Raw genomic sequence first — 27,660 nt, forward strand, 5'->3', positions numbered from 1 at the left:
CTTTACCTTAGAAGACAAAATAACTTTTTGTCTGCACTTTTCTTCATGAAAGATTATGTTCTGCAATGCTGCAGAACAGGCATGCATGCAGAAGTGTGCAGAACCCCATCATCACGGGTCTAGAGTGATTCTGTGATGGCTCTGTTGGAGCAGTCATGTAAACACCAGTGCAGGTAGAGCTAGATATGTCTTTTAATCTGGTTGACACTTGTCTCTCTGGATGTGCTGATTCCCAACCCAGATTGTGATGAGATCCTGAGTGTTATTGAACATTTGGATCTCATGTTTATTGACAATCAGCTCTAAAGGCAGTGACATCAAAGAGCGTCATCGTCATGCAAACCATTGTGCAACTTTAATTCCTTTACTCTTGTAGCAAGTAGTTCTTGTTTGTGTGTAGATCTCTAAGGGAAGCTGCAGGCCCAGCCATCTGCTTCTGCCTATAAAATGATGTTCATCCAGGCATTGCTAGGAGATTAGGGTGCAGGCTCATTAGTCAGGCCTGGAGGCTCTAGCTTTCATGATATTCGTGACTGTCAGAGATGTAAGAGTTTGTTGCTAATGAGAAATCTTTTGAAACATAGTTTTTTTCAGTGTCATTTTTATTAAGGGGTCATATGGGGTACATTTGTGCAGTCAGTATCCTAACCGCAGGTCAGAGTGGTCTCAGACTGAACTATCGGGAACACATGTTCATGGAAATCAAGCTAATGTCTACTCAGAAAAGAGAATGCAGCGAAAACCAAAGTCTTGATTATCGTATTGTAGCAACATCAACAAAGCTTGGCTGATAAATGAAGTGACAACATACACAGCTGTTTTTGGTTTTTTATTACTTCTTTACAAAACTGACAGTAAATAGGAATGCTTGGAAACTTTGAATTTGAGTTCTTGAAGACGCCAGAATTTTCCTTAATCCTAGATTGTGCTGCTTGCTATCTAGGTAAGAAACTCACTGCTTCCAAATACTGCTCTCAACTGTACCTAAAACACTGTCCATCCCTGTTATTCTGCCACAGCTCAGTACTGCAGAAGTACGGATTACTCACTCATCTACTTTTGAATATTATTCCTTTACATTTTCTGTACTACAGGGTACATTTTAGGACATCCTCAGGTGTCAGGCATTAGACCATGGAGAAAAAAAAACGTCAGTTTTCATTCAAAAACCTATCAGACATATGATCTGATTAAATAGCATCAGACCAAAAGGTCTCAGAAAAGCTTTTGTCAGAAAAAAACGTCTCAGGAAAGAGTCTGTTAGCCTAAAACGTCTCAGGAAAAAAATATTTCAGACTAAAAGGTCACAGGAAAAAGTTTGTCGGACTTAAAGATCCCACAATAAAAACTGTCAGACTAAAAGGCCTCAGACTGAAATGTCTCAGGAAATATCGCCACCAGACAAAAAGATCTTATGAAAATGACTGATAGTTTAAAAAGTCGTCAGATACAGCCAGAATGTGGACACGAGGCACACCAGCCGTTTTAAAATCATCTCCTCTTCAGATGTTGACTGTGGAAACTTCTCCGGTTCCTGTTTGTGGCTTAAACACAAATATATATATACATATATATATACATATATATATGTATATATATATATATATATATATATATATATATATATATATATATATATACATATATATACATATATATATGTATATATATGTATATATATATATATATATATATATATATATATACATATATATATATATATATATATATATATATATATATATATATATGTATATATATATATATATATTGCTGTTAGCTTGATGTTCTTTCAAAAAATATTGGTTATGTTGGGTTGGGTGAGAAATGTTAGACTTGCAGAGATTCAGAAAATGAACATTCTCTTGTTGAGTGCAACACCAGTTTATTTTCAGTCGTGTGAGCTTCTATTTAACTATCTTTTTTGTGTTGTACAGTAGGTATGCAGGTTTCTTCCGTGTTTATAAAATCAAAGCAGGGATCAGGGAACTGTCCGTTGGTGGGACCCTCCTCCGGGACGGCTTTCTGGATCGATAGAAGACAGAGATCAGGCCCGTCTATCTGCTCAGACTCATGAATGACTTATTCCATCTCAAATCAGACAAGGTTCGACCCATCTCACAGACATCTGGGCTTTTATTTTTAGTTTAATTGCTTTAACTTGCTCTCAAAGTTGCTGCTTGTTGTGAGCAGGATGTGTGTGTAAAATAACTTTTACTAAGCTTTTTATTTGCACACTTGTGTTATTTTTTATTTTATTTTATTTTTTACCTTAAGCAAATCTATGACACAGATGGGACTGAAGTAAAGCAGTTGCACTGTAAACATTCAGATAAAATATTGTAAAAAGTTCAGTCTGTGGAGCTCAAAATGAGCTCAAATCACAATTTTCTGTTGGCTTCAAGTATGGAGGCAAACAGAAACGCATCTTAATGAATCGCATAATAAATAGAATAATACATGCTAATGCTAACAAATTGGGACTTGCAATTATGGGAAAAATTCTAGAACTCTTTTTATTTAATCGTGAATATCAATAATTATTTTTCCTGTTTTTGTCTGTAAAAACAGGGGGTGACAGCGCCCACCTCTGCTAAACCATTTCACTCTTAAACTAGAAACAAATATAGCTACATATTTACCACTGTTACTCTTTAAGCTGGGAAACAAAGCATTCACATTTTAATTAGACATTTACGTCTGCAGGTGGCAGAGTAGAGCTGCTTAGCTGTGATTAAAAAGTTCTTATAGTTTTTATTATGACACCAAAAGGAACATAAAATATGAGCGAAATACATATATCCAATAAACAACCAAACCAACTAAGAACTGTAAATCACTGTTGAAACAAACAAAGCACAAACTCACTTACTGTACACAGTCAGTGTGTTTTGCCTTCGTTCGGCCACCTCCACTTGAACACCACAAGGCTTAGATGTTCAGAAGGAGAAGACAGCATCGTTAGAGGGCGAGGTTAAATAAGGACATGCCAGCATAGCAGAACGTGACAAAATACTTTATTAATAATCACTTCTGCTGTGGATTGTTTGGAGCTGAAATCAAAAGTAAAATACAAAGTTGATCACTTGCACAAATCAACAATGACATAAGTTCGTTACCATCTACACCTTGTCACAGCCATAACCAGCTCCGTGCTCTCACTACTCTTGTTAAATGGTAATAATAAGTAGCCTGTATTTGCATCGTTACTTCTTAGGGTTCTACGACCCCCCCAAGGTGCTTTACAACACAATCAGACATTCAGTGCGTTTACATGCAGCCAGTAACCCTTTTAAAACCCGAATATTCACAATAACCCGGTTCCGCTGGTCCATGTAAACACAGCCAAAAACCCGGATACGCTCATAACCGGGTTTTTAAAAACCCGGTTACTACACCTGGGGTAACCCTTTTCTAACCCGAATGTTTGGTCGTGTAAACGCATACCGGGATATCCCCATCAAAGCGTGTGTTCTGCACATGCTCTGTTCGCAAGGAATCTTGGTCTTTTGAGTAGCGAGACGTCTTGTATGCGCCAGAACACCGGAAGTAAACAACAAGTTGGGAGCAACATGGCGAGTCGCGGCACAGCACCACACTTTTGGAGTGACGAGGAAACTAAAGCGCAAACAAACGCGGTCGCTATCTCTTCCGAACTGGGAAACATGTTGTTGTTTTCACGGATACCGGAACGAGAAGAACCGGAAATGACGCATATTGCATCTTGACGTAGTCCATACGTCCTGACGCTACCCCAACGTCCGCATTTAAATCGGGTTATGCAAGTTAGGGGTAACTCTTTCTATTTATGCTTGTAAACGGGTTATTCTGATCAACTCAGTAACCCGAATACCGACCTTAACCCGATCATAACCCGGATATTGGCTGCATGTAAACGTAGTCATTCACACGCTGGTGGGGATGAGCTACACTGCAATCACATCTGCCCTGGGGCGCACTGACAGAGGCGATGCTTGCCATACGCCGGCACCTCTGACCAGCTTCAGGCAAGGCGGGTTAAGTCTCTTGCCCAAGGACACAACAGCAGCATTCTTTGGTCGGAGCTGGGATGGAACCTGCAACCTTTCGATTACTGGACAACCCGCTCTGTGTTTAGAGTTTTGGCTTGCTTTTAGCTTTAACGCCCCCTAGTGGTCATTAGTCAAAGCAAAAAATAAACGTATCTCCTTAAAGTACGTTTGTGATTTTAACACCTTGATCTAACAGCTGAAACGTCTCCTCAGTCTTCCTTAGTGTCTACAGGAGAGATTCATCACTAAATCAAACAAATCAGCTGTGTTCATGATCTAAAACATGCAGGAAACGTGCTGGAAGCGCTGCAGTTTTACTCGTGGACTTTAACTTGTGAGGCTGTAATGTAAGTCCAACAGGGACCGGACTGCCACTCTGAAGTTGCAAGTGTGATTTTCTTGCCACACGGAGTGTTGGGGGTGTGAGTAACATTTCATTAACCCAGTGGGGTCATTTTAGCACATACTTGTGCAAGAAAATGATTCAAAAATAATAAAATGTTGCATAGTATGGCTTTAACAGCACAAAACACAGTTAAAGCCCACGGTCACAAACAGTTTTGGGTGAAAAGGCCTTCAGAGATTTTGCACCCTCATGGCCTAAATTGCAGTGTCATCTTAAATAAGCTCATTTACCAACAATGACACACTTCAAGCCAGACTAAAATAGTTTTTAATTACCAGCTGCACGTGTGTCTTCTCTGGTCGATGCAGGCGAGCACCTTGAAATGCTTTCTAACTCTCTGTTCTTGCTCTGTTGTCCATTTTTAAATTGTACCTATTTTATTTGGAACAGTTTTCAGCTGCTGTCTCGGCTAGGAGTCCATTGTGAACGTGCTTTTAATCTCAATGAATTACTTTTCCTAGTAAAATAACTTGTATAGTACCTGTGTCATACATGCACACACACACACATTCACACACTGATGGTGGTGAGCTACAATATAGCCACAGCTGCCCTGGGGCGCACTCATGAGGGTGAGGCTGCTGAGCACGGGCACCATCAGTCCCTCCGACCCCCACCAGCAGGCGAGGTTCGAGAGGTATATTTACCTAGCAATACTAATAATTGTTGGGTATATTGAGAAGCCCCAAAAGCAAAATGTAGTCGGTCATTTAGTTCTTCATTTCATTCTTCATTTTTGCTTGATCCCATCTAATCTTGAAAAATAAATATTGCAAAGAAAAAAGGGTTTTGAGCATAGCTTGATAAAAGAATGGCATTTAGAAACATTTAAAAATGTTAATATGAAAAAAATTGTGTTACCTGATGGTCCTCCTATAGCAAGCTTATCTTGTCTTGGGTTATTCTGGACTAAAACACTTTATTGTCCCTATACAGGCTATGAGAGGACAACAGGCACTTTTATTTAATCTCCTGTTTATTTATAAGGTCATTAATAGGTATAAAGTCTGAGCAGCAGGTCAAAACTCTGCAGCTAATTAAATGTGTGCGCACACAGTCTTCACATAATATTAATGCCACTTATTGGAACAAAAAAATCATAAATCACGCAAACTAACGAGTATAAAATTATCATGACGAGAGACACGAGTGAGAGATTCCAGCAGGGAACACAGTTTTACTGTCTAACCGTGGGAAGATGCTCGTGTCGCACCTTTCATAAAATGCTCGCCTCCTCCAGCGTTCCACTGCTGCAACGAGAAGCTTAGCGGGGAGACAGGAGGCTGGCACGGGAGCTGTGATGCACCCTGACTCACTCACCCCCTCACACCCTCGAGCCAAAACAAATCCGTATCACAGAGATAAATCTTACCTGACTCTCTGTGTGTGTGTGTGTGTGTGTGTGTGTGTGTGTGTGTGTGTGTGTGTGTGTGTGTGAGAGTGATGGTGCCTTAAAGACAAACAGACCTGGTTATGTTTATTGCTTCTGAGCTAAAGCAGGTTTGAGTAATTGTTTCATGTTTATTGTTTGGAGTGAAACTGTTGTGTTATTAATGAGGTTTGTTGATCAGCTGATGTGGAAGCTACAGCATCTTAATCAGAAGCAACAATATCTTTGAGCAGATAATCAAATAATAGGTCAAAAACTACAGATCAGCTATAAATGCCCCCAAATGCAGCTCATGAGGATGATTCTCCACCTGCTTGAATATGATTGGTTGTCATCAGTCACCTGATCGACTCACAGACATTAAAACAGGCCCTGATTGTGAGAGTGAATGGAGCGGTTGATGTCAATCAGTTTCTTTGTTCCATAAGCGCCAACAGTGACAACCGCTCAGTTCAGATGATCCTAATATCGTCTGGGATTACATGTTAGGTAACAACATTTTGATTATATTTAGAATCACAAACAAACTCTCAAATGTTTTTATCATACATGCAAATTTTGTTTACAGTTTACAGACGTGATACTCTATATAAATATAGAATATCAGCCTGCTTGGTGTTTGGATGTTTCATCAGAAGATTCTAGGATTCTTTGCTTTTTCAGGGATCAAACACACTTCGTCTCAATTCAGACAGAGTCTGGTTTAGAAAGGCAAGTAAAAACAAGACAAGTTAACTAAGGCTACTGTGATGGATGAATCTAGGTGGACGGGATGTGATGTATGGTGATTGAATGGTGTGTGTTTATCAGAACCTTGTATCTAGAAGAACTGAGTTCTAGGTGTGAGAAAGAATTTGTTGTGCATTAAACTATGAAGTTGGTTCTTATCAAAACGGCATCAGACGCAATCATGTGTCTACCTCACCCTTTCTTTGGAGACCCTCTTCGCGGATCCGGAGGTCAGGGGGTTCAGATGACCTCTGGGCACCGAGGTTCAGTAGATTAACCGCAGCGTCGACGCTCCAGTCCAGAGACGTCGCCGGGCACACTGGTTGGAACTAGTTTGCGTCTAGAACAGCTGTTTCTGAATAGCTGAAGGAACCGTTTTGCTGTGTCAGCTGTAGGCAGCCTTTAGCTTGTCGAACGCTTGTCAAGAGATGCGATGGTTATAGAGTTTCCTCTGATGGCCAGTCAGAGTTAGCTCAACTAACAGGATGCTGAATCTCTCAGAATGTTGGAGTGATGAAAAATGATGAGTCACTCCCCAGTGATTCTGTTTTAATATTCTCATATTATGATTTACTTGGCCAATCGGGACGTGCCATGTTAGGAGGTGTTAACAAACCCTCAGAACATCACGCCTCTTTCAGATACAGGATGCTCTGATTTGTGGCCAAGAAAATATCTATGTGCGGTGACATAACTTTAGCTTTAATTTATCTCTAATGAACATTGTGTCTGAGTGTAGATAACGATTCACTTGTTAAACCAAACATTACTGATCATCATATATAAATCTTTCAATGTAATAATAATATTCATTTCAACTTGAGTAATTCAAGCACAGATTAATCAAAACATTATTATTATTCATCAACCATTATTGTTCATTCAACCATATGATTATTTACTATTATAATGGTTTCGTCCTTTATTCTGTGCAGGACAGCCTAGATAAGCAGACAGGCTTGGCAGAGAAGAACCTTGAGAAGGGAACATGATGTTGACAATATGTTATCACGTGTTCAGAGCTGCAGAACCTTCTGGGCTTGTTGGAAGGTAGAATGTAAAATCCACCTTAGAGAATGGAATTTATGTCTGTAGATGACCGGTGGCATGTAGGTCAATCTGCAGGTGAAAACTGACCATTCCTGGACGTTACGCCGTTATTATTATCCAAAATAATTTCCCGTTTATGAAATTTAATTTAACATTTGTTGACAAGTACATTATCTTAAAACATAATAAAAATGTGTTTACATTTGAATAATACGACTTCCCAAATGGAAAATAGCTCCAGTATGAATTTTAGCACCTTTCATAGATACAAATGTCAAATTTTAAATGACAGCAACATTTTGTACCACTTAACAATTAGGCTTCACATATAAATGGCTAACATATTTATTAATATGTGAATTAGTCTGTGACACTGTATAAATCATTAAAGAGCAAGTCACCCCCTACCAGAGTCTTGCTCCACCCTCACTTCCTGTTTGAAAAATGTGCAAAAAAAATGACCTGGCGGACCGAGAGAGTGACGCTGATGTAGGGCCTGACACTTTCTCAAACTTGGAATTTCATTGCATGTTTTACAGTTTATTTACCTTCTGGCCAACTTCTTTAGAAAGTTTTGATAAGAAATTTTGTTATTTTTTTTATTGCTCTGTTGAACTACAATATGTGCACTAAACTGCCAGATTTTGGTAAGAGCATTACTTTTTCCAACACAGCGAAAGGGTTGTTTTACCTTGTTTTTGCCGACGTTTCGGCTAACGCTGTAGCCATCCTCAGAGCTTGCCGCTGCAGTCGGCGTTACTTCCTTCTCTGTTTATCTGCCCATGCTCCCCTCGGCGATGACACAGTCAGCAAAAACAAGGTAAAACAATTATTTTGCTGTGTTGGAAAAGTAATGCAATTAGAAAAAAAACACACAGAATGAACATGCCAAATAAGTTTAAAGAGTACATTTGGGTGTTCTGACAAAGATGAGTGAGTCTGGTGTGGAGGAAATTGGCCTGCAGAGTCCTAGCCTGATCCCAGCAGAACATCTTAGAGATAAATCAGAGAATAAAGAGCAGGAGCAGGGTCTTCTGGTCCATCATCACTGCCTGAACTTAAAAAGGTGGGCTTTTTGAAGAATTGCCCAAAAATTCTCATGAACCCACTCCTAAACCTTGTGGAAGGGTAGACCAATTCCATATTAAAGCCTAAGGATTTAGAAAGGCAAAAATCCCTAAACTGAGTTTGTTAAACAGGAGCTTCTCATCTCATAGAGGTCATCACATGAACTTTGACAAGTTAAAGCAATTAAAGAGTTGCCTGCTTCCCCTCCTACTGGTGGAAAGCGGAATTACAGCTGTCGTAAACAACCCTGCAGCAGCCAGCTGTAGCTAGCGCTCACAACAAGCTAACACCAGCATGAGTCAAACAAAACTAATTAGCCACAAAATAAAAAGATCCACACTGTTGGACCAAGTCCAATAGCAACAAAGCTAGGTCACCATCAGTTTGTAATTTTGTAGGTAGCCTCCTTCAGCTCCCTCAAACTAGTGTAGGCTGCACCATTGTTCACTCTGGTTTAACTTGTTTGCTTTGCCTCCAAAGACATTACTCTCTTACTTTTACTTCGAGGTTCCAACAGAAAAGCTAAATTCTTATTTTTCTTCTTCTTGAGCTTTTTATGGTAGGTTGGTGAACTAATAAAGCTAACTTCTAGCCCTCATTTTAGCTATCAGCAGAGCAGTTAACAGCCATAAAAACAGGTAGAGACCTCCTCCTGGTGAATCTACCTGTCCACAAAACTGTTGAGTGTGGTTTTTGGTCAGCAGGGGGCTCTAGAGTGCTGTCAAATGGGTAGTTGGTAAAATTTCTGCCTCAAGAATCATTAAAACCATTTTGAAAGCAATAGCTTAAAGTGTTAAAAGCTCGTTGGTGTTGCTTTAACACATTTTTACTTTCAAAATCAACAACACAAAAGTAATACTTTATTAAAGTGACAATGTGTAGTTACTTTGCTGGAGGTTGCACTCCCAAGGATTTTTTTACCCTAATGGTGATCCGTTGGTAAGGTCTTACTTGAACACAAAAATAATGCTTGCTTGCAATGATTTAGGTATCTACTACCCCATATCGACAAGGAAAATACACACTGTCACTTTAAAACACAGAGAACACTTTATTTAAATAGCAAGGACGATGATGAGCCACATCCAAGTTTTTGTCAAAACATGCTGTTTCTCCAGGCTGATGCTACATTAAGAGACTTAAAATGCAGCTGGATGAGGTCAGAGGGATTGAAGGCCCAAATAAACCCTGCAGAAACAAACACTAAAACTGTGGGAAGTGCTGTTTACTCCGACACTTGGAACGCCTCCTGATCACAGCACATTTCAAAAAGCAAAGCTGGCTAGAGTAAATAACCTGCTACGGACAAACATCTGATGGTTCCAGTTGTGCAGGAATTTGTTCTGTTGATTTTGCTCTTTCAAAAGGCTCAGTGCAACAACCTGGAGAGCTTGGATTTGAATGACAATATAAAAAAGGTCCAACTGCAGGAGTGGAGGACCTTTATTAATATAAAAACTGGGTTTTTCCATGAAAGGACAAAAGTAAGCAGCGCTTGCTAGTGCTGCCAAAAATACTTTTTATAGAGGTTAAACTCGACTAAAATATGAAGTTGTTATTAGTGGAGGTTGGCACAGCCTGTTGTACTTGAATCTGGGCTGTAAAAACCAACATTAACATTAAAATATTGCACAAATTTTCATATAATCAAAATAGAGAATAAATAAGTAAAAACTATCTATTTAAATAATAGTGTAAGTGGTACCTCCCGATAAGCTTTCCTATGATAAAACACTTTTCTTTTTCCCATCCGTCCTACTCCTGTGAACTTGTAACATCTTGTTCCTTCTAACGCTTGTCGTATATTTTTGTCATTCGGTTCAGTTTGGCGCTATATTCACCTGTGACCTTCAGAAGCCTTCTCTTGGTGTGATAAAAATAGGGAGTTCAGCCACCTTCCAGGTCAGAGCCCTGATGTATGCAGGCACAAGTAAAGAGTCATAAGCCTTGTTTCCACTATAGGAGTTTCAGGAAATGTCTGTGAGTTAGAAAAGTTTCCGGGATGTGATGGTTTGGTGCTCCCAGCTGTTGTGTCTCCATACAAAAATCTACCCTTCGCTAAGACGTCAGCATATAGCAAGCATTTCGGCGTTGAGTGATGTCACTTATCAGCACCTAAAGGCATCCACGGACATTAACAACCACAGACATGTGCACGTAGATGTGCCATTGGGTGCTGGAGACTGTAACAGTGTCACCGCTAGGGATGTAAGAAAATATCGATATGGCAATATATCGTGATATTTTATCCTGTGATATTGTATCGATATTCAAAAGCTGTATATAGAAAATATTGATATGGTAATATATCGTGATATTTTATCCTGTGATTTTTTTATTGATTTTCAAAATCCATGTATCAAATTTTTGGAAGAATTTACATGCACATATTTGTGTATTTTCTTTTCTTTTGGTGCAATTCAAACGCAGACCACTAGTCGGCAGCAGTGAGCAATGTGTTTTGTTTCCACCATTGAAATGTAAATCCCTCTGTTATGTTTCAGATAACTCACGTTAAAAATGTTACGTATCAGTTTGGACTAGGGCTGGGCAATAAATCGAAAATGTATCGTTATCAAAATTTCTGACTCTTATCGTGATCATTTTTCCCATGTCAATAAATTTGATAATAAAGAAATGAAAAGATGTGCAGGTTGGTAACGTTCACATCCCTTTAAGAAGCTGTACCACCTTGAGTCACGTAAAAATGTGACTCAAGTAATACATGTGACAGCCCCATCTAGTGGACAACTTTTGTTTCTGTGCATACCTGTCGCCCATTTATCGTTATCAAGGTGAAATTCTCAATATATCGTGATACTGATCTTAGGTTACATCACCCAGCCCTAGTTTGGACTGTTTATTGAAAATTCCTACAAAAAATTCAGTCTAAAAAAATTGCTAATATCGTCTGACTGAATGTAACGCAATATATCGTGATATGTTGTATCGTCTCCCCTGTATTGTGATACTTATCGTATCGCCAAAATTTCACCAATACACATCCCTAGTCACCACCATATTGGGTGGGTTTCTCACTAGCTAAACACTACTGGAGTGAAAGCAGAGTGAGCAGCAATGCCCGTTTTTTTGTGCAGCCTACCATTTGGAATGAAATATTTTAGTTTATTTTTTTACTTACATCATGCCATACCATGTGTCTGATTTTGTGAAAAAGCTTTGATAAAATCAATGTGTGTTTTTTTAGTTGGGTTAGCACCTTCCTCAGTAGAAATAAATGCACTGGGGGAGAATGGAGACCCATCTAACATGGCGGCCCGCTACTCTGCCAGCCCCAATAGGAAGCGCCAGTCTACGTCACATCTATCATTTCTGTGTTAATAACATTAAAAGTTTTATTCTGTCAAAGCTTCCTGTAATTTAATACAATCAGAGGACCAGGAGAGAAGCTCTGATGTATGAAGCAGCGTTCAAAGACCAGAAGAAGCACTGTTTTTTTTTTTTTACAAAACCGTGAATTATGGATTTGCGGGGGGTGGGGGTGGGGGGGGGGGGGGGTTCTGTCATATCTTTTGGTATTAGGAATTTAGAAACAGTGAATTTAAAGCTGCATCAATGCTGCTTTTTTCGTTGATGCTAAAGTAATTTGTCAGAATATCTCCAGGTTTCAGAACCGAGACCGTAGGGAGAGGAGAAATGCCTGATGACACAAGTAGTTTTCATTCAGGCGTTTCTAAATGTTCTAAGTAACATTTGCAGCGGATACAGGAAAATGCATAAAGGCAGCTGACATGAGGAAATAACAATTTCACAGCCTAAAACAGTGTATTTTCCGTGACATGGCCCCTTCAAAGAACTTTGAGAAATGTCCTTCTAAATTTAATACACTTACTAATCCACCACTAAACTGTTAGTTGTTGCAATTTCATATATAAACAATAACTAACCTTTAAACTATTGCAGTAGCTCATGTTCCCCACCTTCTGCAGGAATGCTGCAGCTTAGTGATCAGCTCAATGAAGTCCTGCTTGTTTAATAAGTGAGCCTGACTTGCCAGTACCAGCTCCACCAGACTTCTAATAACAGACTCTTGATTTCCAGTGTGTGTGCCCAGTCTGACGAATGGCCTGCATCTGTGATTTGTCATTAAACCCTCAGCGCCTGCTGCTTCCCTCATCAGCAGCTGCTGTAGAACGTTCTGAGACAGAAAAAATACAAACTTTGGAGCCTGTCTTCAGTCTTGGATGTTGTTTTCTACCCAGTTATAAGAATCCAAATGGCATAATGTTAAACAAAAACAACAGAGTTGATGATTTACTACTCAGGCAACAGTTGAGGGACCTTTTCGTCTTTTTGGCAGAAAACGGCACCATAAAATGGTCCAAGCTCTGGAAATATGTTGTCTTTTTGTTCTTGGACATGAAATACTCAGTTTCTGTTACCTGCTTTTACTGAGACCAACCTCACGCTGTATTTGCTTTGCATCTAAACATGTCTGCAGTCACACGTAGAGAATTGTGTAAAATTAAACTTTTACTTTCAAATTTGGTATTTTCTAAATACATAAGATTTCTTTTTGCAGCTACAATAACAACATGCTGTTTATTACTGCAGCATGTTGGAAGACACAAAACTCAATCCAGTCACCCTAAACCTTCTCTTGTTTGCTGGCTTTTATGCTCTAACCTTAAGAGCTTGTCGAACAAATAGCATCCTAGACTGGTGGCTAAACTGATCAAGTTTATAACATAAATTCTTCTATAATTCTGTATCCTGTCACAGATATTGTTTGGAAGCACACTTTACTGAGATATCCATTTTACTGCAGAAAAGAGCCCAGGTTTTATTGTCACAGCTGGTGTTTGATCAGAAATTAGACTTTGTGAAGAAGAATCAATAGATGCTGGTGGGCTGAATTCTTACTTTTCTACAAGGGAGCTATGAAATCTGGATAAACAAACATTCTGGCTGGATTGATGCTGCGTTGTGTTCAAAATTATGAAGATTAAAATAAGTCTAATATAACAAACTGATGTTTTATGAATGCAAAAGTGACTAAATTGCATGTTTATACAACAGTTAGTTCCGATCGAGTGATTTGATTGGTCAAGAGACTTTCCAAGAGTGCTGATATTGGACTGTAACAGCACTGGGACTGTTTACAAACAGTATCACTCCGCTGTGCGCAGGTGTTCTCAGTTAATCATTAACGTTACTTCCGTTAATTCTTGGATTTTGTCCGACTTCGCACAGCAAATATGGACATGTTTCCTCAGATAACATTCGATCTACAACATGAATGGTCATCAGACTCTGGCACTGAAGGGACAGAAAGCGGACCGAATACATCAGCGCAAACCAGGTGTGCTGACATGTCAACAGCGGACCTCGACGAATTAGAAGAGCAAAAATGAAGTCAATACTGTGAGGCAGACAGCCTGGGCTCTGAACTGCTTTCAGACGTGGCTCAATCTCAAAAATATCCAAGTGAACTTTCAGCAAGTTAAGAAGACTGAACACAGTGTTAAGGGTGTTTTATGGCTCGGTCCGGACAGCTAAAGGCGAGCTCTACAGCATCAGCTGCTACCTCGGACTTCGGGCGGGATTGGAGCCGCCGGTGAGCCGCTCGTGGAATTTAATGCAGGACCCAGAGTTTATACCAGCTAACAATGTTTTCAAATGGCTCACACGGAAACATTCAGATAATCGTAAATGATACAAAGTAAAGTCACAGTGCTTTGTAGAAAATGTTTGTTACCTAGCAACAGCCTAGTCTGAGTCTCTGTTTCGTGTTGGGACTATTTGTGTTGGCGGAGCCTGATAAATGATTAAATAAATGAACAATTCATAATCTGTTGTTGCTTATTGTTTATAAAAATAAAATGAGCAGGTTGACCTGTTGTATAAAAGTAATATCACACTCGAGGTCGTGCGTTGTTGCTGAATATCAGCACGGGTGTGATTATCTACGGCACTCGGGCTGCGGCCTCGTGTCTACGACCGAATCACACCCATGCTGATATTCAGCAACAACGCACTCCCTCTCATGTGATATTGCTTAATTAGTTTAGAGGTTAGCACATATTGCTGTCTGTGGGCATCACATGTAATGCAGCATCTTAATAAAGTGCAGAAGAAAGAGCTGAAGGAGGAGGCTCAGGCTCGGCTAGTGGAGTATTTTCCATCTAATGTGGGTTACTAGATCCCCGTGTTAACATTTCCCCGTCTGACCTGGTCGGCTTAAGGCTGGAAAATGACATCTGCAGCAGCAAGCACTCTCACTAATGGATCCATTTCCATTCCCCGACTCTTCTCTTGTCTTATTCTGACTACATCAGGGAGCTCAAATGTGCAGGAGCATGCCTTAACCTTACTGACAGACTCTTGTTACCTCACCTCTAGCATGTAGATCATTATTCCTTTATAGTAAAACATGAAAATCATGGACTGGTTATTATTATGGTCAGAAGTAAAATGTTTTGCTTGGAGTCCATGTTGAGTTTGACACTTTGGCACAGTTAATTACCTCATCAGTGTCATTTTTTGTTGCTGTAAATTAACAGGTCAGTTTTAGTTTTATACTTTTTACATAAATGCATTTAAACATTAAAATGTGCTGTTTTTTAAAATCTCCACCAGTAGGTAAAGGTGCTACAGTTTTCTACTTTTAGATTTTATTAGATGTTACGTCCGTGTTCTTGGGGGGAAAAATCTATTGAGTTCCTGTCAGCAGATGAACAAATAGAAGAAAAATGTAGCAGCAGTAAAGAATTTCTGGAGACAAAAAAACGTTTTAGCCTGCAGGTATTTTTATCACCTGCCTCTAGCCAAAAATGCACTTTATATATGCCACCCTAACTAGTTAGGGATTTTCTATGGAAAACAATCAGGAGGGTTAAGGTCAGCTTACCTCTAACCCATCAGTAACTGGAGGTCTACTTTAAAGTTAAATTATTTTTCATTATTGAATGTTAAACTTTGTCCTTTCAAATTAAACTAGCAAAAGTGAATTAGCCCCTATAATCCATACCTGTGCTACAGCAGAATAAACTCTTGCCTTAAGTACGGTTCCAAACATAAAAGTATTCTTACCTTTTCACAAAAGTAAAAAGTTTCTTCTGAGTAAAAAAAAAAAAAAAAAGTAAGAATTAAGATTCCTACCTGGAAAATCCTTACCAAAGTGTTAGGTTAACATGCAGGTTATCTAGACCTTTAAACAGAAATACTGCCAATTATGGCACCACCTCAACAAATTAGCCAGAGTAGCTGGTATTACAAAGAAGATTCACTGAGACACGTTTAGTACTTATTATTTTTGAAAGACGATCGGTCATTCTGAGTTTCACAGGCATGGCGAATGGGAACATAGTTTTCTATCCCATTTCCTGCATTAGCTGTCAAAAGAAAAAAAATAACACTTCTGATTTACATCACAGAGTAAGGTTTGCATTCTTAACCATCTTGGCTCACGATGGGAAAGGGTGTTGTTGATTTAGGGTCGAGGAGAGTGCAGAGCACGCAGAAGCTAAGTGTTAGCATTAGCAACTCCACAACATGGCAGAACTTCTTCAGGGTTGTGTTATTTGTGGAGATAAAACATCAGCATTGCATTTTTTGGGGACAGCAGTAGCTCAGGAGGTCCAGTAATCAGAAAGTTGCAGGTTTGATCCCGGCTCCGACCAGAGAATGCTGCTCTTGTGTCCTTGGGCAAGACACTTATGTTTATGTTTATATTTTGGCAGACACTTTTATCCAAAGTGACATAGGGCATGTTGTGATCTGTGGGGGAAACCGGAGTACCCAGAGGAAACCCACGCTTGCATGGGGAGAACACGCAACTCCACGCAGAAAAGCCACAGCTGAGTTTTGAACCTGCAGCCTTCTTGCTGCGAGGCAACTGTGCTAACAACTGCGCCACCATGCAGCCCGCCTTACCTGCTGGTGTTGGTCAAGGGACCGTTACCCCGGGTTTCCACAGGAGCCGTCAGCAGCACGTTACTGCAGCAGCACGTCATAGCTGCTGATAGGAACCGCTGTGGTCAACAGAACCTTTTCCACTGGAGCCGTCAGCAGCGCGAGTCGGCCGCGTCTCAGGAGCAGCATGTCGCGGCCTTTACGCGCCGGTTCTATTTTCTACGCGCGACGCCTCTGAAACGGGTCAAGTTCGACATTTTTGTGGAAGGAAAGACAGGAAATCGGACACGGAAATGGAGAGAAGCTACCGAGATTTTCGGAATAAAGAAACGTACTGCCTTCCGGTTGCTTTACTTTTAAAAATGTGCGGCCCCGTGAGAAGTTATCACCTAGCTAGCGGTCTCCTTTGTTTTTCAGGTCCGTATTGGCGATTATAAAACGGACAGAACATAAAACACAAACCTTTTGGAGCCATGTTGTAGTTTTCTCCTGCTTGTTGTTGTGTTTACTGACGAAGTCACTCGTGTGACTTCGTGCTCGGTCGGTGACCGCTGCTTCCCGTCTCGTGGGAAGGGCCAAGCAGCAGCTTACGTGAGCAAGACGTGCTGCTGCAGTAACGTGCTGCTGACGGCTCCCGTGGAAACCCGGGGTCAGTGCCAGTGTTCAGCAGGCCTCGCCTCTGTCAGTGTGCCCCAGGGCAGCTGTGGCTACATCGTAGCTCTACTCCACCAGCGTGTGAATGGGTGAATGACTGATTGTGTTAGGGCCGTTGGGGGTGGGGGGGGGGGGGGGGTGTTGTAGAACCCTAAGAAGGCGCTATACAAATACAGGCCATTTGCCATTTTTTACCCAAGAAAGAAGAACAAAGAAAGGCAGCAGAAGAGTTGCATTGCTGTTAGCCAATCAGAGGCAAGGCCTTTGCTTGTCATGAATATCAATGAGTAAGACTTTAAATCCTGCCACCCCACCCCTACCCCACCCCTGGCAGAGCGCCAGAGCTTTTGTTTTTGCCACAGAGAACGACTCACAAGGCATGCATTCATTCCAGAGACCAGATTTATTTATTGAAATAGGCCTTCTTTATGTTCACCTGAGAAACTTAAATCTAATATATTTTCTTTCTTGGTTTAGGACCTCGGGAGAAGCAGCTATGGCAGAAGATCCCCTCTCCTCCTCATACTACCACACTTGTCCTGTTCCAGCCATAACAGGATCCAACAGGTGTTTGACCACTGTGCCCTCATACTGGCGCTGCGGCCGTGCTGCGTGAGCGCCCCCTCTCCTCCGGCGGTTGCTGCACGGAATGGCCTCTCTGGACCTGCCCTACCGCTGTCCTCGCTGCGGGGAGCACAAGCGCTTCCGAAGCCTGTCATCCTTACGCGCCCATCTGGAGTATAACCACACGTATGAGACCCTCTACGTCCTCTCCAAGTCCAACAGTGTGTGCGACGCTGCTGCTCTGCTGCCCCTAGTGGCCGAGGGAGCTCTCCTCACGCCCGCCAACAACAACGACCCTTTTGAGCCGCTTCGCCCTTCAGCTCTAAACGAGCGGCGCTTTCCCTGCCGGGAGCTTCCTTGTCCAGACGACCTGAGTTTGGCCCCGGCTAACTCCAACTCAGCAGCCAGGTGTATTCCAAATGTGGAGTTCCCCTTGGGGGAGCTTTTTATGAAGAAAGCAATGGCATCCACGGATCCCCATGGAAGCCCCAACACAGCTGTAGCTGTGGCAGCTAATGTGGCAGCTAGTGCTGTGGAGGCAGCCTATGAGGAGGGCCTGGCTAGGCTGAAAGCGCGGGCGTTTGAACGGCTGGAGCTGGATGAGAGGCTGGAGAAACTGTCTGAGGAGGTGAGTTGGATCACTGTTGTTATCAGAATCAACTTCATCAAGAAGAAGTGTTTAAGATCCTGACTCTGGTGCGTATGTACTTCCTCACAGTGTCAGCTTGATTTCTAGAGAGGGGTAATTGTACTGTACCGAAGCAATCAGGGGAAACACTTATCCCCCGTTGTCTTCAGCTTGGACATTAAACTAACAAGAGCACTCTTCTTGACACTTTTCTGCTTCTAAGACCCTCAGCAGCAGAGAGAAAATGACGGCTGTTTAGAGCCACACACTGAATGTGAGACGGGAGCTACACTTTTACAGGTGACCACCTGAGAACAGCTGAGATGGGGCCTGTTAGGAGGTTAGCGTCGCTGTAATTGCAATCAGACATGTATTTCCTAATCATAGGGGTTATAGAGTGAATAATAATTGCCTCCAAGCTGTTTTTATGGCTAGCAAAAAAGAACAATGCAGTTGCTGTCAGAGGTTCCCATACACTCATCAGGGCCACGGAGGCCGTATCAGTTCTGGGATTTAAGTAAAATTTTAGAAAACACTCAAAACTGACCAAACTTTGTAAAACTTTGTAATTAATTAATCTTGATTAATCATGTTTTAATTGTTCAAGACCATTTGTCCCCAGGCTGTTTTTTTCCCCCATTAAAAATAAGGACAGCATCATTTTTCGGACACCACCTTGGGTGTCTCAGTTGAGGGATTCCAGGGGAGCCGATCACCCTTTCGGGGAAGCCAAGCTCCCTCATTTCCCCCATACTTCAAACCCTGAGCTGTGTCCACATTTCAGTCATCTAGCCTATGAATTCAGGGGAAATTAATCCATCTACTTTGTGCAGTGCATCAGCACCCCAGCATGATGCTTCCACCACCATGCCTGACACTTGGTCCAGCGTTGAAAGCCTGTCTTGACTTCACCTGAGAAATTCATTGTTATTGCAGCCTTATAATTCAGTTATTTTTCCTTCAGACATCTTTTAGAGCACAGTTGTCTTTTCCTTGTGGGCATTTCAACTTGAATGCATCTTTTTTTGGGTCCTGTCAGTTTATAATGATGTGAAACTCTTCATTGTGGACCCGGTGTGCTTGACCGTTGGTGTTTGCTGAATTTTCAAAGTGATTCCTCATCATCTGAGGGTGCTTGATGAATATTGGTCAATCCAGCACATTCTTCCAGCCATAATCACAGTAGGGAGTGTGGCTTAAGGTGCAACTCATTTTTACACCTCTAGATGGTGTCCTCTGAGAAAACCTCTGGATTTCTGCTTTAAGGCTGCATGGCGATGCAGTTGGTAGCACTGTTACCTCACAGCGAGAAGGTTGCAGGTTCAAATCCCGGCTGCAGCCTTTCTGCGTGGAGTTGGCGTGCTTTTTTCATGCATGCATGGGTTTTCTCCTGGTACTCTGGTGTCCTCTCACAAACTAAAAGTATGCATGTTCTGGTTAATTGCAGGCTCATAATTGCCCCTATAGGCATGAGTCAGTGTGTGATTGGATGTTTGTCACCATGTGTCCCTGTGACAGACTGGAAACTTAAGGTGCGTCTTGTTTTGTGACTGCTGGAGTTGGGCAGCAGCACCCGCTGACCCTACTCAGGAGTTCAGATAATTAATGTATGTATGATACATGTTCAGGTCAACATCTACACAATTTTGTGTATTTATCTTTATGTACCAACTGTTTAAAATCTAGTTATTGTGCATATAAAACATTTACTGACAGGTTATTGCCTCATCTCATTTTCTGACCTGAACTACATAACCAGCGGTGTTTCATGCAGCGAATTGATTAGAGATGGACATCAGATCTTTTTCCTTCTTGCCTTGTAGGTGGAGCAGAAAATAGCGGCCCGTGTAGGTCGTCTCCAGGCGGAGCTGGAGAGGAAGAGCTCTGAGCTGGAGCGGGCCAAGCTGGAGAGTGAGCGGCTGAGCCAGGAGAAACAAGACCTGGAGGACAAGGCCTCTGAGCTTTCTCGACAGGTGGACGTCTCTGTGGAAATGCTAGCTAGCCTGAAGCAGGACCTGGTGAACAAGGAGACAGAGCTGAGCCACAAGCAGCAGTAAGTGAAATACTTGTTTTACCTGGAGGGGAAAATAATAACCTGTCATAACAGATCTCAGTCTATGCATTGATCCCTCATACAGTAAAAACTTAAATCACTGTCAAGAGGAAATCTGCATCTGTTTGTGAAACATAATTAACGTCTACTTTGGGTTTTGTCGGTCCTAATGCAGCTCTGATCCACAAACACAGCTGCAACCACCACATTTGATGTAATGACTAAAGCAGACTGCTACAAAGAGCACAAATTAGTGCAGAGCCTGGGAAAAGCAGACCTGTTAATAATCTGAAGCCTGTAATTTCATGACGCCACAGGTGCAGTTTGATTCTTGCAGCAAAAAAAAAAAAAAGACAGAAAAGGCTGTTCTTCATGTAAAAACACTTTATCAGCCCCACATTTTAAAAATATATTAATCACCAAGTGTCTTAAGACTTAATTATGGCAACATTCATGAAAAATTAGTTGTTGTTTTTTTCTTTGAAACGATCTGAAAACACACGAGTGAGATAAAGTAAGGACAGATGGACTCTGGCGGGTTTCGGGCCAGATCTAGCCCACGGGCCACTAGTTGGTGATCACTGTTTTAAGTTTTACAAAATTAAAAAATGAAGTAAATAAATTAGCAAATCAGTTACAATATTTATTTTTCTAAACGGTCTACTCTGAGAAGGAAAATCTAAACATGTTTCAAGTAGATCTCAGATTCTAAGTATAAAAATATAAACATGCTGTTGTTGGTTTCGTTTGAGAGAGGAGTCTTAACCCAACAAGTGTGACCAAACCTTATATTGCTGCTCATTGAACTTTTACTGATCTATGAGTTCTGAGTGAAACCTGAAAAGTTGATGCTGAATATCTGCTATTGAACTGTTTCCATCAGGATCACCAGTGTATGTGTCAGGGGAGTGGATCCTGCTCTGCTGATAATGACTTTATTGACCTGTCTTCTCCTCTTGGCTCGTTTTCTACCTCCTTTTAGCTCTTTCTCCTTATTAGAGGTTAATGACACCACTAAGCTGCTCATTGAGCTCCTGCTTTCTATCAATCCATCTCACCCACAGCTGACTGTGATAGTCTGAGTATTAGTAGGACACAGTATTTGTTGACCAGACCAATGCAATCCTCTAGAACATGTGTCAGATGCGGCCCGCGGAGCATTTTTATGTGGCCCGCGAGATAAATATCAAAAATATATTAAAACTGTCCCGCTGGCCGATTTTACAGCAAAGACTTCAACTTCCATGATGCTTTGCTGTCTCGGACAAACTACACTCCTCTCACTCAGTGCTGAGTTCACTCAGCTATTTTCTGACGTTGAAGCCCAGAAACGGAGATTCTAGCCGCTCAGTAATGTGTTCACGACTGAAAGAGAAAGTTTTCCAACTAACGTCCAGACAGAGCTGATATAACTCCAGCGAGCAGCGACACGCTCAAACCAGCACGACTCTGTGGTTGCTGTAGTTGTGTTTCCTCCCCGACACACAACAACGTGCTCAAGCTGCTCAGACATGTTCATCAGCACAAACCTATGTGAGCTCCTGTTGTCATCTAATGTTGTCATTATTATGATGAAGATGAACAAAACAACAGGAGTCTCCTCCTCAGCTCAGATCAACCCCATGATGCAGGTATCTGGCTGGAACAGGTGAGCATCACAGTAAACCAGTGGAGCAAACTGAGCTTTAAATATGTTGGTTTGATGCTCTTTTTCTGCTCCAAAACATGAAAGTTAACAGGTGAGATGTTGCATTTTCATTTAAGATAAAATGATATTTTTATTTTGTTGTTGGCCCGTGAGAAAAGATTTAACCTACAGTAAACAGGAAGTGGAAAGGCTGCAGATAGATGAATAGAATAGAAAATCCCTTTATTGTTCCTCAGTGGGGAAAGCTAGACGTCACAGCAGCGATGACACGTATTACAGGAGAAAAAAGGAGAATAAAAATAAGAAAAATGAATAAACAAGAAAACATAAATCCTGAATAGATTTTAAAAATGCTGATTATACCACAAGTAATGAACACCACTGATGCCTTTTATTTAAAACTGACTTGCTCGTGTGTAATTTGGTTATTCCACATTCAGTGTTAATGCAGAAATAAGTTTGTTTTCCAAATTTAAAGGTTCAAAATTGCATATATGTTGATGAAGAAAATGGGCAAATTTGCCGTCACTTTTTCAAAAAATATTAAGTTTGGCCCTCGACTCCGTCCCAGAGTTTCATTTCGGCCCCTTGTGAGTTTGAGTTTAACACCCCTGCTCTAGAAGAGGTTAAATAACTGAAATACTCACAAATACCCATAAATAACGGAAGTAGGAAGCCTAGCTAAGGAGACCTATAGCTAGATCTTACCGTAGTAGCTACAGCTAAAAAGAAGAGTCAGGCATGGTGGTAATCGTCAGATTCAGGTCATACCCATTTACCTTGCAGAAGGGGTGTTCTGCATGTTTTCTTTACTTGTTATCATTATTCATGCTAAGAAGAAGGGGTGGACTAAATAAGTTTGGAATACTTCCCATCCCTTTTCAGTGTTCATGAAACAAAACATGTTATTTTATCCTTGTAGTAATGATTTCATGTGTACTTCCTTGCCTTTTTGTTTTGATGATAGAATAAATAGATTGGCATGTTGGAAAAACCCAACACATTAAAGGGGCCATATCATGGAAAATCCACTTTTTGGAGCTTTTTAGCATTTATTATTTTTGTTTCCCCATGAAAAATACCCTCAAACCAGTCATGCATTTTCCTGTTTCAGCTGCAGATTTTGAATTTTATTTTGAAATTCCAGAAACTGCCTAATGTATAAGTTGTACGTCACTCCATCTTCCTGCTCCTCCCTTAGAAGCTAGTCTATAGTCTGAAACCTGTTCCCCCCCTGACCAGCTTAGGAAGTGTGGGCTAGGAGACAAGTGTCGTAACAGACTTGGTAGTACGTGTTAAACCGGCATGTAGTTTTGCGCAGGTTTCCATCCCGGTCTCAGCGGTTTCTTTGTGATTTTTTATATTGAGAGGCGCAATAGAAAAGATATTTTCTTCTTCTCTCTTCTTTTTAGCTGCTCTTGCCAGTACGATGTTTTCAAACCGTTTTAAATTAACAGTTTAAAATATAAGAACTAATCTGTGTTTTTTGCTTTCTTTGTTTATTTAGCCAGTGTGAGTCCATGTGAGGTGAGCTGCATGGACGTAGTTTTGACTTAAGAAGTGGAGGGGACACAACCGGCATGAGGACGGGGGTGGAGTGTCGGGCTCTTTTATGCAATGTCAGGAATGAAGAACTGTCAAGTACACAGGTGGCCAATCACACATTAGCAAGTATCAGCAGAGCCAATAGATGAGAGTTTATGGACGGTTCTAATGGGAAACGGGCTTCAACACAAGCGGTTGTTTTCCGCTTGGTCCTAGTGCTCAACCAGTGTCTGTTTAATATAGAGTAATATTGTTTTTTAATGGTACAAAGTGTAGGGAACAAAAAGTGACCTTGGAAAAAGTGGGACATACCCCCACCCCCCACCCCCAAACTGCATCCATGGTGAGCTGAGTAAATCAACTAAAATGCTGCTTGGAAATGATCTAAGTCAAAAATCTTTAGAGACACAAAATATTTTGCAGAAAATAATCAATAAAACTAAAATGTAAAAACATGAAACCTGCTTCAGCTGGCTGAATAAATTACTGCCATCATCACTGGGAATCTAACCCACACCAGCACATGGCAAAACTGAGAATAAAGAGGACCCCAGCTGTGCAAATTCAATAAAATCACTTCTTATCTCCTTCACTCCGCCTCCACCGATGGCAGACTCTTGCCTCTCGGTGCTGCATCCTTATGTCCTTCAGGCCCGGTCGACTGTTGGTGATGGATAGATGGTTGCAGCAGAGCAGGTAGCTGATCTCATGTCTCTGAATCCTGCCAGTCTGTCCATAAAGCTGCCATCCTGCCTCATGAACTACTACGACCGCCGATCTCTAAATAGTTCTGGACATAAATCACAGCATCATGATGCAAGTTGTTTGTTTCTCTCCAGCTGGAAGGCATTCAGGGCTTTTACTGAAATTAATCCCAGGATGATTTATCTTGTGTTCCAAACACTGGTGTTATTTTTAGCTTTGAAAGCTAGAAGCCGCAAAAACTTTTGTTTATGTGGGGGAAGGCTGCTACAGATCTTGAATTTTTTTTCTATCTGGGTAGTTGCTTGTTTAAAATGTGCATCAGTTTAAACATCACACATCCTCCAGGTTTGTCTCTTGTTGGGTATTTTTATAAATGTACCTTTTTGAGACCTAAAAGATGCCCATTACACATCATGAATCTCTGTGTTGGCTGTTCATAAAAAGGTTGAGCAAGGATGTTAACCGAGACAACTCTGTACCTCTGTAACTTGAGAAGGCCCCGCCTTCTCCCCCATCCATTTGGTGAATAAAACCACTGAAGACTCTGGGGGCTGGGGGAGTCGCCTGGCAGCTAGCTCTGGAGAGAGTTATGTGTCATGGTGATCTCCCCCTCATTTGGCTAATTCAGTGTAAAATGTCTTCCTTGTTGTCATGTGTGTTTATTTCAGGTTCCAGGGTTATGGAGGTTAAATATTATCCACCAGATAATTGGAGAATGCAGGTATACAGAGCAGGTGAGGAGAAAGCTTTGAGGCTGAAGCAGAGTGGGGGCTGGTTGAGCCACACACACATGGACATTACAAATAATCAATTTACTCTCTCTCTCTATCAAAGGGTGTGTCGTCCTTTAAGGTAATATGGGATAAAATCAAATTACCTAACATCTCTAGTTAAATGTACACATTTAAAGCGTGAAATCAGGCTCTGCAAAGGTGGTTTTATTATGAATGGGAAAAAAAATGTATTTCCCTTTTTGGTGGCTTATTGTCTCTGAAAACAGTGTTAATTATTTAAAAATGCTGAAAGGTTATAAATAATCATGATCTCACCTGTTACAGATAGCTTTAAGAACAGCTTCAGAGAAACTGTTTTTTGCTGTGTGTCTCCTGCCCTGCATTAGCCGCTGATAGAATAGAGACGGGGAAACGCTCGGATTAGAAAAAGCCACACAGATCTACGTCACACTGAATCTTAAATTAGCTTTATTAGTTTTGACTTTAATTTAAAACTTGGCTTTAGTGCATTAGATCTGTCATAAATAAATGTATGTTTCAGTGTCTAAATACAGCTGCTGCTTGTATGCCAAAGTATTCATTAAGAATTAAAGTAACAATAAGTTTCCTGCTCCTCTCTGAAAGTGGAATTATAACTAATGAACAACCCTGCCTGCTGTTGCTAGCAATAGCATCAAGCTAATGCTAACACGAGCTTAACTGATACTAAATAAGCTACAAAGCAAAAAGATCCACAATGTTGAACTAAAAAAATATTATTAACTACAAGTCCTGTAGCAACAACGCCAGGTCACCGTCAGTCTGTGATTTCATAACCTCCTTTAGCGTCCTTAAAAATTGTGTAGGTTGCGCCAATGTTCACTCTGCTTTTAGTTCTTTGTTTTGCCTCCTAAGATTTACTCTCCTACTTTGACTTTCAGGCTCCACCTTGATGCCAACCCAAAAAGCAAACTTCTTCCTCTTGATGGTCTGTGAACTGAAAAAGCTAACTGCTAGCCCTTATATTAGCTACCAGCACAGTAAACAGCTATAGGAGGATCTTTGTTAACATCGGCTTTCATCCTTATGCGCATGCGCGAGTAGCTGGGTGGCAAAAACAAACACAATATGGCCTGCTATCAATAGGTGACGTACACATTTAAGAAGGCTTACGGGCAAAATCCCCGATATATAAACCTTTAAACGTCTGAAACAGAAGGAGGTTAATTTAGAAGCTTAAAATCTGTATCAAAGACAAAGTTAAAGTTATTTAAAGCCTGTATGATCTCTGGGTTGATGGAAAACGTTGGTCCTGTTTGCCGGTGATTAAAAAATTTGTTATTTTTTTTAGAAATCTGCTGAGGAGACATTTATTCCTATTTTATTGAAAGCCCTGGACCTTTTACTCGTGAAAAATTAAAGGCTTTCAAAAGTCTGGGGGCCCATAATTATTTAGTTTCAAGGAAAGTTGGACCGATCTCTTCTGAAAAGAGAAAGCGTTGGTCGTGCTAATAGCAGCAGTTAGCTCCAGAGCAGAGTTACAGCATGATTCACATCACCTGTGGTTGATGGCCAAAGAAAACAGATTAATCCTCTAATTAACACTTAGTTACAAAGACTAACCATGAACAAAATAAGCCTCACAAACTGTCTGTTGCTGCAGGAATCCAGGCTTCCTCCACAGAGTCCGGGCCACTCGTTATCATCTCTTTCATATTTCACGGCCGTTTACGGAGGAAATTCCAAAAAAACCTTTTATCAAGCCTCCCACGGTCCGATCAAACAACCACACAGCAAGAATGATCCATCTGCTTCGCTAAAATCCTCCCCAAACATGCAAAACAACTTAATTATAGACAAATTGCGCAGTTTCTTGCCACACAATCCTATGTAGCAATGCAAGAAACATAAACATTGACGTCAAAAAAGATCCCCCAATGCCGTAAAGCAGGTAGAGAGTTCCTACGCAAACCACAAAACTGTTAAGTGCCATTTCTGGTTAGCAGAAGTTTGCAGAGTGTTGTCCAATGTGGAGTTGCTCAAGTGCCTGGCTCAAGAACCACTGAAACCAGTTTGAAGGCAATAGCTTGGAGCAGGGGTGTCGAACTCAAATTCACACTGGGCCAAAATGAAAAACTTGGATGAAGTCGCGGGCCAAACAAATATTTTTTAAAAAGTGACGGCAATGTGCACATTTTCCTTTATCTACAGCTATGTACAGTTGAACCTTTTCATTTGGAAACAAACCTATTTTTGCAGTAACACTGAATCTGGAATAACCAAATGACACACGAGCGAACCGATTTTAAATAAAGCACATCGGTGTATCCGTTACTTATTATGTCTCAATTCTTTAAAATATTTGTACTCCTTAAAATGTGTATACATTCAGAATTTCATTTTATTTTTTAATCTTTTGAATCTTTTAAGTATTTATATTTTATATTTTCTTGTTTATTCTTATTTTTTACTCCTCTTTGTTGCTCCTTTAATGAATGTTATTGCTGCTGTGACACCAAGCTTTCCCCACTGAGGGACAAAAAAGGGATTTTCTATTGATCTCTATTCTATTCTTCTATCTGTAATGTTTCCAGCTCCTGT

The 27,660-nt window shown here is 40.9% G+C and overlaps 1 protein-coding gene across 1 annotated transcript in view; it reads left to right on the forward strand.

Annotated features, from left to right (window-relative positions):
* Positions 1 to 17,852: 17,852 nt before the first annotated feature.
* fbxo41 (F-box protein 41) overlaps positions 17,853 to 27,660 on the forward strand; it is a 40,946-nt gene continuing 31,138 nt past the window's right edge. The window contains exons 1-2 of the mRNA XM_054744836.2: positions 17,853 to 18,395; positions 20,219 to 20,448. Of these exons, the coding sequence (XP_054600811.1) occupies positions 17,853 to 18,395; positions 20,219 to 20,448 (773 nt within the window). The remainder of the gene's footprint in view (positions 18,396 to 20,218; positions 20,449 to 27,660) is intronic.

Source organism: Nothobranchius furzeri, chromosome 6, assembly GCF_043380555.1.
Source record: "Nothobranchius furzeri strain GRZ-AD chromosome 6, NfurGRZ-RIMD1, whole genome shotgun sequence".
Lineage (NCBI taxonomy): Eukaryota > Metazoa > Chordata > Actinopteri > Cyprinodontiformes > Nothobranchiidae > Nothobranchius > Nothobranchius furzeri.